Raw genomic sequence first — 16256 nt, forward strand, 5'->3', positions numbered from 1 at the left:
ATCTCCTCCTGTGGGTGTCTCGTTGTGGATCTCTCCCCGTGACTCCCCCTGTGACTCCCAGCGTGAGTCTCCCCCTGTGACACTCCCTGTGACACCCCCGTGGGTGTCTCTCTGTGACACTCCTCGTGACTCCCGCATGACGTCTCCCCGTGGCTCTCCCCACCAAGACACCCCCCCTGTGACTCTTGCATGTCTCTGAATCGTCCCTGGCTTCTCCCCTGGGACTCCTCCTGTGACTCTCCCTGTGTGCCTTCTAGTGGGTGACACTCCGTGACTCTGGCCGGGGGTCTCGCCCTCTGGGTGTCTCTCCGTGGCTCCCCCCGTGACTCTTCCGGGGGTGTCTCCCACCTCTCCGTAACACCACTGTGGGTGTCTCTCTGTCACCTCCCCCGGCTTCTCCCGCGTGGCTCCTTCCGTGGCACCCCCTTGTCCCCCGCATGACTCCCCTCCGTGTTCCCCCGTGCATTCCCTGTCTCCCCTGATGACTCCCCATCGTGCCCCCTCCATGTTCCTCCCCGTGTGCCCCATGACTCTGCTCGCGTCCCCCCATGTCCCCCGTGACTCCTCTCAGTTTCGCCCCCCGTGTCCCCCCAGTGTCCTCCAGTGTCCCCCCCGTGTTCCCCCAGTGTCCCCCCGGTGTCCCCTCAGATTCCCCCCCGTGTTCCCCCAGTGTCCCCCCAGTGTCCCCTCAGATTCCCCCCAGTGTCCCCCCCGTGTCCCCCCAGTGTCCCCCCTGTGTCCCCTCAGATTCCCCCCCGTGTTCCCCCAGTGTCCCCCCCATGTTCCCCCAGTGTCCCCCCGGTGTCCCCTCAGATTCCCCCCCGTGTTCCCCCCGTGTCCCCCCCGTGTCCCCCCCGTTGTCGCTCCTCCCGCGTTGCGGTTCCCGCGCTGTCCGCCAGGGGGCAGCGCCGCCCCGCCGAGCCCTCACGGCCGTGACCGGAACGGGCGGGGCTGGGCCCGGGTGAGCGGGGCCGGGGCCGGGGCCGGGGACGGGCGGGGGTCCCGGCGCGGCCCAGGCGGGTCCCCATTCCCTGCGGCCAGCGCTGAGGCCCCGGTGCGAGCGGTGACCGCCGCGTCCCGCCCCGGGAGGCATGTGGTCCGTGCTGTGGGCGGCCGTGCGCTCCAAGGCCCCCTACGTCACCTTCCCGGTGGCCTTCGTGGTAGGGCTGGTGGGCTCCCAGCTGGAGTGGTTCCTGCGCGGAGACCCCCCGCCCACCGCCCAGGAGGAGAAGAGCATCTCGGAGCAGCGGGAGGACCGCAAGCTGCAGGAGATCGTGGGCGAGGACCTGACCAAGGTGGTGAGCCTGAAGGACAAGCTGGAGTTCGCCCCTCGGGCCGTGCTCAACAGGAACCGCCCCGAAAAGAGTTAATAAAGGGTGGTTTGGACAAAGGCGGTGCCCTAGAGCGGCTGCTGGGGACTACCCTGGCACATGTACTGCTTCCACCTGCCTCCCTCCTGTACCTGCTGCTCCTCACCCTCACGGGCACTCTGAGAGTCAGGTTTGCCCAGCCCATGGATTTGCTGAAGGTACCCAGAGCTCGGTGACAGAGCGGGCCAGGAGCCGTGCATGGAGGTGGAGCGAGTCTGAAACTCCTCAGCTCACACCAGGCCTGGCTCCTGAACCACAAAATACTCTCAGCCTGGTTCCATCTGTGTCTCCTCAGGTTTGATTTCTTCCATGCTGTGAAGGTAGAAGAATGGGTTGGATTCAGGCTGACCACCAGTGAAAGGAAGAACTGCTGCCCTACTTCCAGATCCCCTGTGGCTCTTGATGAACCCCAATACACCAGCAGTCATGGGGCTCTCTGGGGACCCCCTCCCTCCATCATCCCTCCCAGAAATGGTGACAGGGGCGATGAAAGTCTTCGTTCTCCACTGTCATGCTCTGAGCACGGTGATGTGTTGGGAATGAAGGGATCTCTGCCCTCTGCACAATAAACTTCTGTCAATCCTTGGGCCTCCGTGTCTTCTGCATCAGCACAGCCCGAGCCCTGTTTCTGAGCATGTCTCTGCTCCCTCCATGTTCAAGAAACAACTGCTGCAGTGGGACAAATACTATTGCTATCCCTGGCTGGGCACTGGCCTCCAGGCCTGGCAGCAGGGTGGTGGGCAGGAAGGAGGAGGAGGCACAAAATTCCCAGCCCATGATGTGGCTGTGCCTCCCTCCCAGCTCCCCCAGCTGTGTCATCTGCTTCCCTTTGACCTCTTTATCTTGAGGAGAAGGGCTGTGACGACATAGGGTGGGATCCTGGGGCTCACGGGTCCCACTGGGGTGCTGAGCAGGGAGAGGCTGGCAGCAGGCTCTGGGGGCTGGTGGCCAGTGTCCCCTCTAGACTCAGCAGGGACAAACCCCAGCCAGAGCTGCCTGAGCAGGGCCAGGGCTGGGGTTATTGCTGCCTCCCCGCTTGTTTTTTCCCGTGGTGCCTGAGCAAGGCCCTGGCTCTGCCCTGGCCCGGCCTTCCCCTCTTGGGGACGATAAATCTGCCGTGCCTGGTGGAAGGGCTGAGGTCAGGAGCCAGTCAGCGTTCACACTGTGCTGTCCTGCACCCCGGCCAGGGCCATTCCTGCCCTGCTGACAGCTTTACTGCTGTGCTCCTGGCTCTGTTTGCCTCCCGAGCTGCTGTCCTGGGCTGTACTGCTGCTCTCAGTTGTGCTCATGGCCCGGCACCGCTGGCACTCTGACCTTTGCTGCGAGGGCAGCTGAGTCTCGGGAAGAAGGTGCAGGGGGAGCCTGGGAGTGATTTAGAGCCTGTCCCGGCCTTGTGAGATCTTCACCACCTGCTGCACTCACAGTGCAACACCACGTTGTCCCCCTGGCAGGCTGGCACTGTCCCTTGAAGTAGCCCTTTCGCCTTTGTCTCCTGGTTTCCCAGACAGGCTGTGGGGTGATGGCTGTTCCCTATTGTGTGCTGTGATGGGAATGGTCCCGTTCCTTCTCCCAGCTGGGACCAGCTCGGAAACTGTCTTTGAAATGCCTTTGTTCACCCCGCGACGAAGCGGCTCCCCCGTCTGTTTACAGCCCATTGATCCCCTCATTCCCAGGGCCAGCCGGCCACAATCGGGCTTTGGCGGGGGGGGGGGCTCGCTGCCCCATTTCCTGCCCCGGGGCCATGCAGTGTCGCTCGGGAGGCTGCTCTAGCACAGGAGTGATGCCTTGGGGAAGGACTGAGACAGATGATGACAGCTTGGGCATTGATGGCACCTGACTGGAAGCCCCTGCCCTGCTCCTATCCCCTGCCTGCGGTACTTCCAGCTGTTTTCCCTGTGTCCGGGGGCTCCCGTCCGTCCGCCGGCATTGCTGCAGGTCTGTGGATTCCCGCAGGCGCTGGGACAGGGGTGAAGCCGCTTCCCAGACCTGTCGCCTTTCTCCTAAGCCTTCATTGCTATAAACCCACCCTTCCTCCCATTGAATCCCAACAATGTACCGCTTGGGAAGTGCCGGCGGGACGGCGGGACAAGAATAGGAACGGGCAGCTCTCAGGGCTAGGGTGAGCAGCCACGGCGGCTCACGAAGAGGGAGAGGAAGCTATGCTGAATAAACCATTATGGTAAAACCCTGCCCTCCCGAGGCTGCACTCGACCACTCACGTGCAAATGCTCACTCTGGTCCAGGGCATTTGTGATCCAGCTGTTCCCAGCATGGCACAGCTGGGCGCTGCTGTGGGAGCTCTGCCTGCAGTGAGCCTGTCCATGGGCAAGGAGTACCCATGGCCCATGCCTGGCCCGGGGGCCAGTGTTGAGTGTGAGAGCATCCTCCAAGACTTGTCCAGCTTCAAGGATGTCCCTGCATCTGGGGCTGGCTGTGACTGCACAGTGCCGTAGATTGGGGGTTGAATCCAGCAGCCATGAGTACTCCTGGTCCCAGCCCAGCCTATGGTGGTCGTGCCCCAGTCTCATGGGGGGTCAGGCTGACTGCAGTGCTCTTGGCATGGTCTGAAGGCAGCTTCCTTTGGACCCTCTGTCCTGCCCTGCTTTGTTCCTGGGATCCATTGTGAACAGCTCATGAGAGGAGCAGGTGGTGGTTTCCACAGGCAGGATGCCAGGAGCGAGCTGTGCCCAAGTTCACTGGGGTGGCTGAGGGGAGTGAGACAGCTGCTGTGTGTGACAGTGAGATCCTCCTGGCCATCCGGCACACCTGGATGGCTGCTGTGGATGTCCAGTTAGATCAGAGCAGGGATGCTCCAGCTGTGCAGGGCTGGGGATGAGGTGACCCTGTGCTGGCACGGGGATGGGCCAAGGCCATCTGGGCCCTTCCTGCAAGGCCTGGAGTGATGATGCTTTTGGAGGAGAGGAACAGGATGGGAGCTGGTGGGAGGAGCAGGGGCCTGCAGGGACACACTCTGGTGTCCTGTCCTGGTGCGGTTCAGTGACTCCAGGACACCCTGGACCTGCCCACAGTGGGGTGATCCTGGGACACCTGGACCTTCCCACAGCATGGTGTCCCCACAGCCCTGGGACACGGCGGGGGCTCACCCCGGCTGCACTGGAGAACAAATAGAACATCCCCTCAGTGTGTCCCCTACAGCCCCTAGAGACATCTGCTCCTTCCCAGCTGAGGCTTTTCCCAGGCTCTGGTTTTGCCCTTTTCCTGAGAGAAGCCAAGTTCTCCCAGCCTCCACGTCTCTCTTCCTGCTATGGCTCCCCTCCATGCTGTGCCTGATGGCCAGGGCCAGCAAAAAGCCTGGGGGACTTCAGGGCCAGCAAAAGCCCTGAAGTGCTGTGGGAGAGGAGCAACTCTGCTCTACACCAAGTCACATCCCTCAAGCCATAGCTGGGGACAGCTGCAGTGGAACATGTTCCCTTCCCATTCAGCACTGGCTCTTCCTACAGGTACAGCTCAGGGTTGATTCCCTGTCTCCAGCACTCCAGGACCACTGTGGGTCCTTGTTTGTAGGCCACATGGATTTCCCATACCACAAAAAGCCCTTGGCTCTGCAGACAGCAGCCTCTGTTTGCCTGGTGTTGCGTCAGGATGATGCTCTGAGCTGCTGGGCAGGGTTAGGACCCATGCCAGGGTGGGCACAGGGTGCTGGGCACTGCAGTCCTGGTGCCTCCACATGAGGAAATGGCTGGGGGCGAGTGACAATGTCAGGATGCAGCTATTGAGTGCGTTTCCTCCCTCTGCAGTTCCCACACAGGGCTGCATTGTCTGCCATGCCCGTGCATTGAGGGACCCTAGTGGAGGGCTAAATATAACCCTGGGGAGGAAAGGAGCTCTGTGGGGTTCACTTTTCCTTGGCTTTACACCATTGGCAGTGGCTGGAAAGGGCAGGATTATTCCTGGTTTGGGGTTGCCCCAATGGTGGACGCTGTAAGCCCAGAGTGCCAGGGCTCTGTGCCTAGCCCAGAAGATGCTTCTGGCTGCTCCCACTTCCCCTGAGGACACGCCTGGGCATTGACAGGGCCCTGTGGGCAAGTGTGGCCATGCTGTTGCCCTGCCTGGCACCCTCATTCCCAGCTCTCTGCCCTTCTTCCCCCTCAGCTGTCATTCTGCTCCCACCTTGCCTCTTCCTGAGTGGGTCAGATTTAGACACTTGCTGTTTGCTGTATGCTGGGAAAACTTAAAAATAAACTTCTTGGTGCTTGGCCAGCACTTCATGCAGAGCCTTTCAGGCAGGACAGTCCTCTATCCCAGGCCATGGCAGAGTGGAGCAGGGTGCCTGGCATGGACTGGTCCTATCTGGGAGGAAGGCAGAAACAACCCTGCAGAGGAGCCCCAGGGCTCCTGGGGACTGTGACTGGTGTTAGACCAACACCCCCAGCAGGAATTGGGGTTCTGAGGAGTGTGTGGTCCCTCCAGGACTGGCAAAGCTGCCTCAAAATCTTCCCTAACTCTGGGGGTGCCCCTGGGAGCTCCTCACTGCAGCCCCCAGGCTGCCTGTGCCAACATGGGGCTCAGCATCATCATCCAGGGCTAGGTGTTGGGGGAGAGTGCTGTTTCCACAAGGGACCAGAGGGACCTGTTTTTTCAAGAGGGAACGTGGAGGTCTGAGAAAGGCCCGCTCAGCCACTGTCTGTCCCCGGGCTGTGCCAAAAGGCTCCACCAGGCCAGCCTGGGCTCTTATCAGCTCCAAACTTTTATTTGCCTAAGGGCTGCCCGCCCACCTTCTGGGGGGCTGCTGCCAACCCCAGCCCTGCTGCTGCCCCCTCTCCAGCCTGGCCCTCAGGTGATCCCCTTGCTGTTGTTGGCAGCATGTCCCGGCGGCGTGGGGTCACTGCAGCTGCCCCGAGCCACTTTGTCACAACATGGGAACAATAGTGGGACATGGAGCTGTATTTGTGCAGCGCCTGGACACTGGATCCAGGCAAAGGGGGGGTGGTCTTAGCTGTCTTGTTTTCCACCTTGCAGGGTCACTCGGAAAAGCGTGATGCTCCCCCAGTGCCAACAAAAATAGGAGTCCAGTAGAGGGGAGGTGACCTGGGGACACTGTGGTGGGTAAACATGGCAGTTGCTCTGTTCCCTTTCACTCGGGCATTTCCTCCTGGCCCAGCACACTGGAGCACTGGGATGTGGCCCGTCATTGCGCTGGGTTGGCCTGGGAGGTCCCGATTGGGCAATGGTGGGAGCAGGGTCCTTCCACAGCAGATCTACCCCAGCACCCTCCAGGAGGGTACAGGGAAGAGCTGGGAGCTGGTGGTGTTCCCAGATCCCCACCCCAGGGGGTTTCACTCCCTCGCCCCCAGCAGGGAGGAAACCAAGGGTGGGCCCAGCCACCAGCCCAAGGACAGTGCAGCTGGGGTGCCTCCCTCCTCATTTCCTCCAGTGGCTGATGGCAGCGATACTGCCCTATATCACCCATATTTCATTTTCTCCAGGGTATTTTTAGCTTGTCCCACCCTCACTGGAGAGGCCCTCGACAGAGAGCAGGCTCTGCTCTAGCCTGGTTTGGCTGGGGAACTAAACAAGAGCCCCAGCCACATTGTGTGCCTTTATCTGTGGCTCATTTCCACCTATTATGCAGCCACAAGCAGCTCCATGGCTTCTGCTGGGTTTATCTGCAGTGGAGGGAGCGCGGCCGAGCTCAGCTTTGGGCCACCGTGAACTTGGGATGTGACAGTTCTGTCAAAACCCTGAGGACTGGAGGCCACAGTAGGGAGGGTTGTGCTTTCACTGCGTGAGTGGCACCTGCAGTACAAATGGGTGTCCACTTTCCCCTTCACCCCACACCCACCATTCCCACACAACAGCATTTCCCACTCCCTCAGCCCCAAACCCTCTCTTGCCCTCCCAGAGGCAGCTGGAGGCTGCAGGAAGCAGAGTCATAGCACCTGCACCTTTTCTCATTCATTCAACTTTATTCAACAAGATGCAACATGGAGTCTGCCAGAGGAAGGGAAACAGTGCTGAGGGCAGTGCCCACACCTCACACATCTGGGTCACATAAGACCTGCAGCCCCTTGGTCACAGGAGGATAATCTGCTCTCACAGCATCAGTGGGCTGGGGAAGTCAGGGTGACAGCTCCTATGACAAGCTGTTTCTTCCACACACACCCCCTCCCCAGCCTAAAGCAGGAGATGACTAGTGCAAAGTTATAAAAAAACACAAAATCCCCCAAAGTATCAGGTGCTGGGCTGATTCCTCCCTAAACCCCACAGGGCTCCAAGGCACATGGCCAGGCTGGACATGGCTCCCCAAAGTCCCTGCAAACTGCACCTTTAAGGGAGAAACTTCATGCTCAGACCAGCAGGTTAAAAATAACTTAAAGGCACACATCCCATGGGAAAGAACCCAGGGCTGGGAGGGGAGGAACTCACACTCCTGGGTCACCCACAGTGACCCTGCAGCCATTGGGATCTGCTGGTCACAACAGAGCTGGCTTGACCCCTCTGTGTCCCATGGGGAGGGGGCAGCTTCTGCAGCAAACCCTGGGCAGGTGCCAGGGCCACTGGAATGGGATGGGGCTGGTGGCCAGGATCGATCAGTGCTGCCCCAGCCCAGCTTTTCCTGGCAGTCCCCGGCTCAGCCTACTCTGTGTGGAGGCTGGAGATGAGCAGCTTCCCACAGCTGCGCTCCTGGCTCTCATGCCAGCAGAGGCTCTGGGGTCCGGCTGAACTGCTGCTCCCAGTGGTCAGCAGCCTCCAGCCACGGCCTCGGGGACAGCCTGTTCCACGGCATGGCTCCAGGGCTTTCTCCCTTTCCCACGGCAAGCCACACAGGACATGGCGTCCCGGGGAACTATGTGCAGTTTCCTTCCTTGCAGGGTCTGTGGGGAAAACTGGCGAGAGCTGAGGCTGCGCTCCATGGCCGTGCTCCTGAGCATCCCATCCCAGGGCAGGCAGGTCTTTGGAGCCTCCAGAGAGGAATGTGTATGGCACAGCACCAGGCAGGAGGCAGCTGCCAACCCGCAGCCAGCACCTTTGCAGGCACAGGGGACTGAGGAATGTCCCCCTGCCAGCCGGGGCCAGCCCGGCACTACACATACTGCTTTTTGGAGGCTGAGCTCCCAGGCCGGCTGCCCAGCTTCTCCTCTGGGGCCGAGGCTTCAGCAGGCTGGGGTGTGTATGGGTTCGACAGTGGTCTGGTGCTGCTGCCCAGTGCCAGGTTCTCCTCGTTGCGGTAGTTGGCCCAGTTCTGCTCGCTGGACAGCTTGTTGTAGGTCTGGTAGGAGGGTGCGTGGCTCTCGGCCATGGGCAGGAAGGGATAGTGCTTGGGCACGTAGGGACTTGAGACCATGTCATCCACAAAGGTGTCCTGGCTTGGTCCAGCTGGCCCTGACACCTTCTTGATGTTGCTAAGCAGGTTCTTGCAGCAGAGGTGGAAGAGCTCCAGGAGGTTCAGGATTAAGGAGATCAGGCCCATCACGAGCATGAAGATGATGAAGATGCTCTTCTCGGTGGGGCGGGAGATGAAGCAGTCCACTTGATGGGGGCAGGGGTCCCTCTTGCACACGTAGCGGGGCACCATGGAGAAGCCATACAGATACCACTGGCCCACGAGGAAAGCAGCCTCAAAGATGCTCTTGCAGATGATGCTGGTGATGTACGTCCACATCAACGCCCCTCGGATCTTGAGCCGCCCACTCTCTGACATGCAGATCTTCGACATCTTCTTCTCCAGGGTTGCCAGGGCCTGCTCGATCTTTGGATCCTTGCTGTGGATAGCTCGAAGCTCGCTCTCCTGCTTCTTCAGCTTCTCCTCCTTTCGGGAGAGATAGACAACGTGGCCCAGGTAAATCAGGGTGGGGGTACTGACAAAGAGGAACTGAAGCACCCAGTAGCGGATGTGGGAGATGGGGAAAGCTTTGTCATAGCAGACATTGGTGCAGCCTGGCTGCTTGGTGTTACACACGAAATCCGACTGCTCGTCCCCCCACACGGACTCCCCGGCCAAGCCCAGGATGAGGATGCGGAAAATGAAGAGCACGGTGAGCCAGATCTTCCCAATCACGGTCGAATGCTCCTGGACTTGGTCCAGCAGTTTCTGCAGGAATTCCCAGTCACCCATCTTCAAGGGACCCTTTGCCTCTGCCAGCAGGGAGAAGAGAGCATCCATGTTAGTTCCCAGTTTCCATGCTGGGGAGCACAGGGCAGATGTGACGACCTAAACCTCCTGCTTTTTCAGGATATAGCTGCTCTGCAGAGTGCCCCAGCAAACCCTTGGAGGAAAATCCCACTTCTGAGGGAGCGAGGGTTCCAGGCAGAGTTTAGGAGCCCCAGAGGCCTCCTCCTACACAGTGCAGGAACAGGGGGCTGGGAGAGACAGGGATTCTCTCCTTGCACCCACAGCTCATGGCTGTCCTGGCCACTCTGGGGACAGCCTGCAGCCAGGAGCTCTTTTGGGACTGCCCAGGGAGCTCAGGGCACCTGGAAAGGAGGCACCGTGGGGGCTCACAAATTTGCTGCTGACCTGGCTTTCCCAAAAGACAGAGAGCAGGATAGTCAGAGGAGAAGCACAACCCCTTGTGCTGCCATACCGATGCCTATTTAGGGCTCACCCCAAACAGAACGGACAGCCCTCCACCAGCTCCCTTGCTGCAGGGCGATGGACTCCTAGCCGCAGCCCCTTCCCCTCGCCAGGGGATCCCCGGCACCGCTCCCCACCCTGCTGCCACTCCCGGGATCCTGGGGAGCCAAGCCCTCACCCGCGGGCGTTCAGCCCGCCTGTGAGGGAGGGGACAGGGTGGCCGCAGCCCCGGTTCCTCATTAACCGCTGCTAATTAAGCACAAGAAGTGCCGGCTGTGCAGTTAAAGGAACACCCGGTAGCGGTGTGGCGGTGGGGTGCCCCATGGCCAGCACGGTGTCCCCGTGCCCCGGTGTCGCGGTGTCCCGGCGGTCTCGGGTGCCCGCACTCACCTCCGCCGCGCCGGGCACGTCCCGCCGGGCTTGGGCCGCGCTGAGAGTGAGGGGTCGGACCGGGTGGCTCCGGAGAAACGGGAGGAGGAGCGTGGGCAGGAAACCGGGGGCCGGGGCTTAGTACCCGGCCGGGCCGAGCCGCAGGTGTGTGGGGGCCGCCCCCTCCCGCGGTCCCCGGACGAGGGGGCGGCCCGGCGGGCGGGGCGGGGGTAGCCTGACCCGTCGGGGCCGAAGCTGGGGGGGAACGATGGGAAGCCCGGGTGTTTCCGCACTCTCGTCTCCGGCTGCGGCTCCGCCACAGGGCAAACCCGCTGAGCCAGAGACCCCGGGATGCTTCGTCCCCTGACCGATATCCTGGGGATGTTTAAACCCCTGCCCGGCGGGGTGTCCTCGGGATCCTTCGTCCTCTGCCCGGCGAGGCGTCCCGGGGACGCTCCGTCCCCTGCCCGGTGTCCAGGCGATGTTCCGTCTTCCCCCGCCCCGCCCCGGCCGGACCGCGGCTGCGGCGCTCGGGGTTTGCCCGGGAGGGTCCATGCGGCGCGGCGGGCGCTGGGTGGTGCTGGAGCCCCACCGGAGCCCGGCTGCGATCCCGCGTCCCGCCAGTTCTCGGGATGAACCCCACTGGAGCCCGGCCGGGAACTCCCCCGCAGGTTCCCAGACGGAGCTTTGCTGTCGGGGGGCCTCAGCACACCCCGACACGCTCGTGGGGCTGTGAAAGGCAGGCGGGCTGAGTGGAGCTGGAAAAAGCAAAGCCTCCACTACTGCTGCTTAAGGAGAAATTCAATGGAGATAATTTCTATTTATTGTAATATTTCTCAAGGTTTAGTAAATAATTGATGCTCATCCCTCCTTGATTTCCTTGGGGGCCAGCGTGAGGTTCTCCTGAATTAAAGTTTAATGATGCATGACAAGCTGGGAGAGGTGGAACGGGCGGACGTGAACTTGGCTGTGGGCTCGACCAATGCCCAGCTCGGGCAGATGAGGAGGACCTAGCTGAGGGCTCCTGAAGAACCTCTGCAAATCCATGTCTTCTCCCCTCACCGGTCCCCTGATTTCCAACATACAGAGCAGATCTTGGCATCTCCAAACATGACATTTGGATCCTTTTGGATCTGTAACTTGTGATGTGCATCTGAGGTGAGAGGACACACAGAGGCACCAAGGGAAGCAGCAGAGCCAGCAAGGGCATTTGGGCAGGACATGGCTTGGTGCTTGTGTGAGCCAAGGGGGAGAAGTTGCCCCACTCCAGTAATGGCAAACTGGGCCAGCAGAATGATTGCCAACAGACTGGAGCCCTGGTTCTCTGTCATTACTTTGGGTGCACAAAGAGAGCTCTGGCCAAGTTGCTCAGAATTCCTTTGGTTTCTTGGTATAAAAGAAAACAGTGCTTGGGTCTGTGCATGTGTGAGGCACAGTGAGCTGGGAGAACTGGCACACTCTGGGTGGCACCAGCCCTGGCTGGGCACCAGCTGGGTGCACTCACACCCAGCATGGGAGTGGCAGAGCTGCAGGACCCAAGAGAGGTCACGGAGGATCTGTGTGCTGCTGTGATGTCCATGCTTGTGGCACCGCTACCTGCAGATCTCCAGGGCTGCCCTTGCCTTACCTGTGTCTGCTCAGACACCCGTGGCTCTCTCTCCAAGGACATTACTTTGTTTGGTTTAGTCATTTTTCACAGGGGTCGACTCTTGAGGGTTCGGGGCTTTGGCAGGCTGGAAAAGCCAAGTTGAGGGGAATATGAACTGGCTGGGATGGGTGAGCTCACGGCTCTTCTCCTCTGTGGGAAGAACAGACACCCTCAGGCATGGCCATAGGCAGCCAGCACCCACCTGCCACCAAGCATGTCCACACCACTGAGACACCCAGGATGTGCCCATGGTCCCAAGCAGGAGAGCTCCCATGGACGTGTCCCCCTTCCCTTACAGCCACCAAGGTCCTGGCTGAAGAATCTGGTGGTGGCATCACTGGTGGTCACCTGTGGTGCCAACCATCCCTGGCACATACCGGACACTTCTTTCCCCACCACCCTTCCCAGCACCCCTCAGACAGCGGTCAGGGCTGCCACACACCTAGGCTGGGACTTGTTGTCCTTCTCCTCTGACTTGACGTGGCAGTGGTAGGTGGAGGCCTTGCTGTAGCTGATGGAGTGCTTGGTGGTTTTCCTCCACTTCCTTGCCCTCCGGACGACTCGCTTGAAGATGAGGTAGAAGATCTCACAGACAGTGAGGACAATGCAGATGGAGGAGGCTCCAACCATAAAATAGGTGAAAACCCTTTTCTCGGTTGGCCGAGCGATGTAGCAGTCCACGGTGTTGGGACAGGGATCCACATTGGAGCACTTGACCAGCCGTGGCAAATCAAAGCTGTCCCACATCTTGTGGAGGAGGTAGAGGAACAGGATCTCTACAACAAGCTTAAAGAAGAGGCTGAACAGGTAGGTCCACCACAGCCCGCCATGCTTCTTGCCCGTGTTGCTGTAGAGCTTGGGGCAATTCTCTCCATTCTTCTCCCGGTTCTTCCTCTCGCGGTCCTCCCGGTAGGCCACATGCATGATGACCAGGAGGGAAGGACAAGTGACAAAGATGAGTTGCAGGGCCCAGAGGCGGATGTGGGAGATGGGGAAGAAATGATCATAACACACGTTGGTGCAGCCCGGCTGCCGCGTGTTGCAATCAAAGTCCTTCTGCTCGTCGCCCCAGACCTTCTCGGCTGCCACCACATAGACCAGCACACGGAAGACAAAGACCACGGAGAGCCAGATGCGGCTGAAGGCTGTGGAGTACTTGTTGACCCCGCTGAGCAGCGCCTGCAGCGTTTTCCAATCCATGGCAGCTGAGGGAGACCAGAGTCACCCGATCTGGAGAGGCAGAAGGAGTGGTGGGTGAGGAGCGATGGGAGACACCGCTGGGGCCGCACATCTCTCTCTGCACTAAATCTCATTGACCTCTGAACCCTCTCCCCCACCACCTTACACTCATCTAGGATGGTGGCTCTTCACCCTTGCAGACAGTAAAGCTGATCCTCACACACTGCTGGTGACAGAGGTGACTCAATCTCTCTGCATGTCTTTCTGATGGAGCCTTTGGTGTAAGGGATGAGCCACCCCAGCAAGTCCTTGCCACCAACTCCATGCCTGATTGTGCGTGCTGGTGCAAACTGGCAGCATGATCTGCTGGAGCAGGCCAGGATCAACAGCCAAAAGGGAAATGGCTGCTCCTGCAGCACTGGGGTGCTGGGACATGCCAGGAACCTGTTTTCTGTCTCACAGGTGCTACCTGAGGCAGCCAAACACAGGTGACAGTGGGACTGCAGAAAGTGAGAGTCTGTGTGTGTCACAGTCTGTGTGTGTCACCAGCATGTCACCCTGGCCAGTGCTCTGCTCCTGCTCCGGCAGCAATGCTGGAGGTCCTGATGGCCAAACCGGCTCTGCAGCTCCACCTGGGCTGCCCTGTGTGAGGAGGGTGACACACTAAGCCTGACCCAGGGCTTTACTGCACCTGGATTTACAAACCCAGGTAGTTTTTACAGCCTCTGGGCTGTGAAGATGCCTGCCCTGACAAAGGGATTCACAGAACGCTGGGTCGCTCCCACTTTTAAGGAATTGCCGCTGTCTGTTGCCCACCCAGTGCCTTCTGAGACGTACCTGGAGGAGTTCCTTGCCTGCTCACCGGGGACTGTGGGGTGGGAAGTGTCCAGCACAGGGCATAGCCAGGATGCAACGGCAAACTGATGATCAGGGTCCTCTCATCCAGTGCACTGCAGCGTCCCAGGGCTGTGGGGACAGAATAGAACAGTGGCCGGAGCCCATGGAGCAGTCTGGGAGTCTGTCCTTGTCCAGGGCCAGCCCAGAGCAAGCCCCGAACTTGTGGCTCTGCTCCCACACTTCTGGCCCAGGGACACACCGGGAAGTGTGGCTGAGCTGAGTAGCCCCAGGCTGGGATCCTTGGCAGTGGGTGCCGAGTGCCAGGGCTGTGCCTCTGCCCATGCCCACACACCTTCACTCACCACCCCACCTGAAACCAGATCTTCCTCCCTGGCAAACCCTTGGCTGGGAGTCTGGTGTGGGGAACAATCACTGCATTCCCACCCAACCCTTGAATTTAAAACTGGGAGAGGGGAGATTCTGTTTTGTCCCCAAAAGCTGGTGCTGATGCAACCTGGAGCCTCTGCATACCCCCAGAACCTGTGCCCCCTGCCAGCATGCCAATTCACACGTGACCCCAAGAGATCAACCTGGCACCCCCCTGCCCATAACCCACCTGCCCAGCACCCGTGTGCCCAGTTCAGCCCAGTGCTGGCTCCAGTCATGGACCCGCAGTGGAGCAGCAAGGGGACGCGATCTCTGCGCCAAGCTCTGTGCCAATCCCCGTGGCAGGGGGTGTGTGCAGCACCGTGTGAGCTCCACAGGCCCCCCAGTGCTGGAAGGCAGCCGAGCAGAGCAGAGCAGTGCTCAGGTGTGCTCAGCTGTGCCGACAGTGCTGGTCTGCCTCCTGCAGAGCCCGGCACCCTTGCCAGCCCCTGGGATGCCTACCTGCTGTGTCATGGCCGGGTCCTGCCCTGTGTGGGCGCAGGGCGTTGGAGCTGACAGCGCCCAGCTCCCACCTGGAGTGCAAACTCAGCGGAACCACTTTTCTTCGGGGGGTCTCTGCCTCTTTTGGGAGTGGGACAGAGGTGCAAGGCCTGGGGTGGTCGTTGGTGCTCCTCGGGCTGGCACATCATGCCAACTCCCTGCATCACCCCATGGGATGGGGACCCTGGCATGGCCTGTGGGGTCCCAATGTAGCACTGGGTGATTCTGGGATCCCCACCTCTGACCCCACAGTCACAGCAGCCCCAGGTCCCACCTACACCTTGTTATACTTTAACACAGCTCCCACCTGCACCCCGTTACACTGCGGGGCTGTTCCCCCTCAAGCCCGGCAGCCCCAGGGTACCCTGTGCCCGGAGTACCTGTCCAGGTGGAAAAGCCAGAGGAAGGTGTCCGGATCTGGGCGCCTCTCGGAGTGAGGAAGCTCCTTCCCAGCCGCAGCCCTCCTGCACACACGGAGTTTGTCTGAGCATGTGAGGGAGGGGAAGGGTGGTTGGTTTGGTTCCCAGTAACTGGGTGAGTCTGGCAAACAGCTCCCGGAGAGGTTCTTGCTGCGCACATGCACACACACGCTCAGCTTGAACAACAAAAGGCAGGTCAAATCCTGCAGGGATCAGCAGAGACGGATTCTTCCACAGGAAACACCAGCAGCTCCTTCCAGGTGATCTCCCATCCCCTGCAGGGATGGTCTGGGCATTGCAGACTCAGCAGCAAGACCAGAGACCTTGCACCGTCCCCCACCTGTGGGCAGCAACCATTGCTGCGAGTCCCAGGTTACGCAATTGTAACCCACTTTTTAAATGATTTTGCCTTAGTAATAGTTTTGCAACAGCTCACCGGTATCTCCAACCTACAGGAAGCTGCAGGCACCGCCCTGGCGGGGCCGGTGTAGCCAGGTGGGACCTTTCCCATAGAGCAGGGTGGCAGCAGGGACCCCGTGCAGCCGGACCCTGCGCTGCTGCTGCCTCACTGCCAGGGACCTAGGAGGTGTCCCTAAAGGGGGTGTCCCTCTCCCCAAGGCACTGGTGGATCCCAGGAGGCTGAGTCAGCCCCATCCCACCGTATCAACCCCGAGATGCTTGTGTCGACGTAGCCGGGCAGGCATGTGCTTCCCTTCGTTCACCTGGTTTCTAGAGTGCCCCGAGGCTTCCTTGGAATCCTCCGGCACACCCTGGGGCCGATCAGCCGTGCTGGAGCCTCACAGGGCACCTCGGCACCTCGCCAGGGCCACCCCTCCCATGGAGACACGTCTGAAGAGCCGCGGGGTTGGTGCCCGGAGAGATTTGCTCTCTGCTCTCCTGGCAGACAAGGAGCCGCTTGCCTGGAAGCTTTTGGTCTCCAGGAGCTCAAATAAAGCCAGTGAGGGTTTGCC

General features: G+C 60.3%; 3 protein-coding genes across 9 annotated transcripts; 1 reads left to right on the top strand and 2 right to left on the bottom strand.

Moving 5' to 3' along the window:
* Window positions 1-954: 954 nt before the first annotated feature.
* Window positions 955-1952, top strand: SMIM12 (small integral membrane protein 12). The gene is made up of 2 exons (XM_086863218.1): window positions 955-1528; window positions 1666-1952. The coding sequence occupies exon 1, from the start codon at window positions 1092-1094 to the stop codon at window positions 1368-1370; it is 279 nt and encodes a 92-aa protein (XP_086719344.1). The 5' UTR covers window positions 955-1091; the 3' UTR covers window positions 1371-1528; window positions 1666-1952.
* A 5325-nt stretch (window positions 1953-7277) lies between these two features.
* GJA4 (gap junction protein alpha 4) lies at window positions 7278-10504 on the bottom strand. 4 transcript variants are annotated; one of them, XM_023941277.2, is made up of 2 exons: window positions 10297-10504; window positions 7278-9467 (listed from the first exon to the last, which is right to left on the bottom strand). In XM_023941277.2, the coding sequence occupies exon 2, from the start codon at window positions 9445-9447 to the stop codon at window positions 8416-8418; it is 1032 nt and encodes a 343-aa protein (XP_023797045.1). In that variant the 5' UTR covers window positions 9448-9467; window positions 10297-10504; the 3' UTR covers window positions 7278-8415. The 4 variants fall into 4 exon arrangements, with proteins under 4 accessions (XP_023797045.1, XP_023797046.1, XP_023797049.1 ...); XM_023941278.2 differs by having other exon boundaries at window positions 9938-10300; XM_023941281.2 differs by lacking the exon at window positions 10297-10504 and adding an exon at window positions 9850-10144.
* A 560-nt stretch (window positions 10505-11064) lies between these two features.
* On the bottom strand, window positions 11065-15682 carry GJB3 (gap junction protein beta 3). 4 transcript variants are annotated; one of them, XM_023941276.2, is made up of 4 exons: window positions 15247-15682; window positions 13940-14068; window positions 12366-13153; window positions 11065-12073 (listed from the first exon to the last, which is right to left on the bottom strand). In XM_023941276.2, the coding sequence occupies exons 3-4, from the start codon at window positions 13121-13123 to the stop codon at window positions 12058-12060; spliced, it is 774 nt and encodes a 257-aa protein (XP_023797044.1). In that variant the 5' UTR covers window positions 13124-13153; window positions 13940-14068; window positions 15247-15682; the 3' UTR covers window positions 11065-12057. The 4 variants fall into 4 exon arrangements, with proteins under 4 accessions (XP_023797044.1, XP_086719343.1, XP_023797043.1 ...); XM_086863217.1 differs by lacking the exon at window positions 15247-15682 and adding an exon at window positions 14828-15132; XM_023941275.2 differs by lacking the exon at window positions 11065-12073 and having other exon boundaries at window positions 12304-13153; window positions 15247-15655.
* Between the last annotated feature and the right edge of the window lie 574 nt (window positions 15683-16256).

Source organism: Cyanistes caeruleus, chromosome 26 (assembly GCF_971803275.1).
Source record: "Cyanistes caeruleus chromosome 26, bCyaCae1.hap1.1, whole genome shotgun sequence".
In the NCBI taxonomy this organism is placed as follows: domain Eukaryota; kingdom Metazoa; phylum Chordata; class Aves; order Passeriformes; family Paridae; genus Cyanistes; species Cyanistes caeruleus.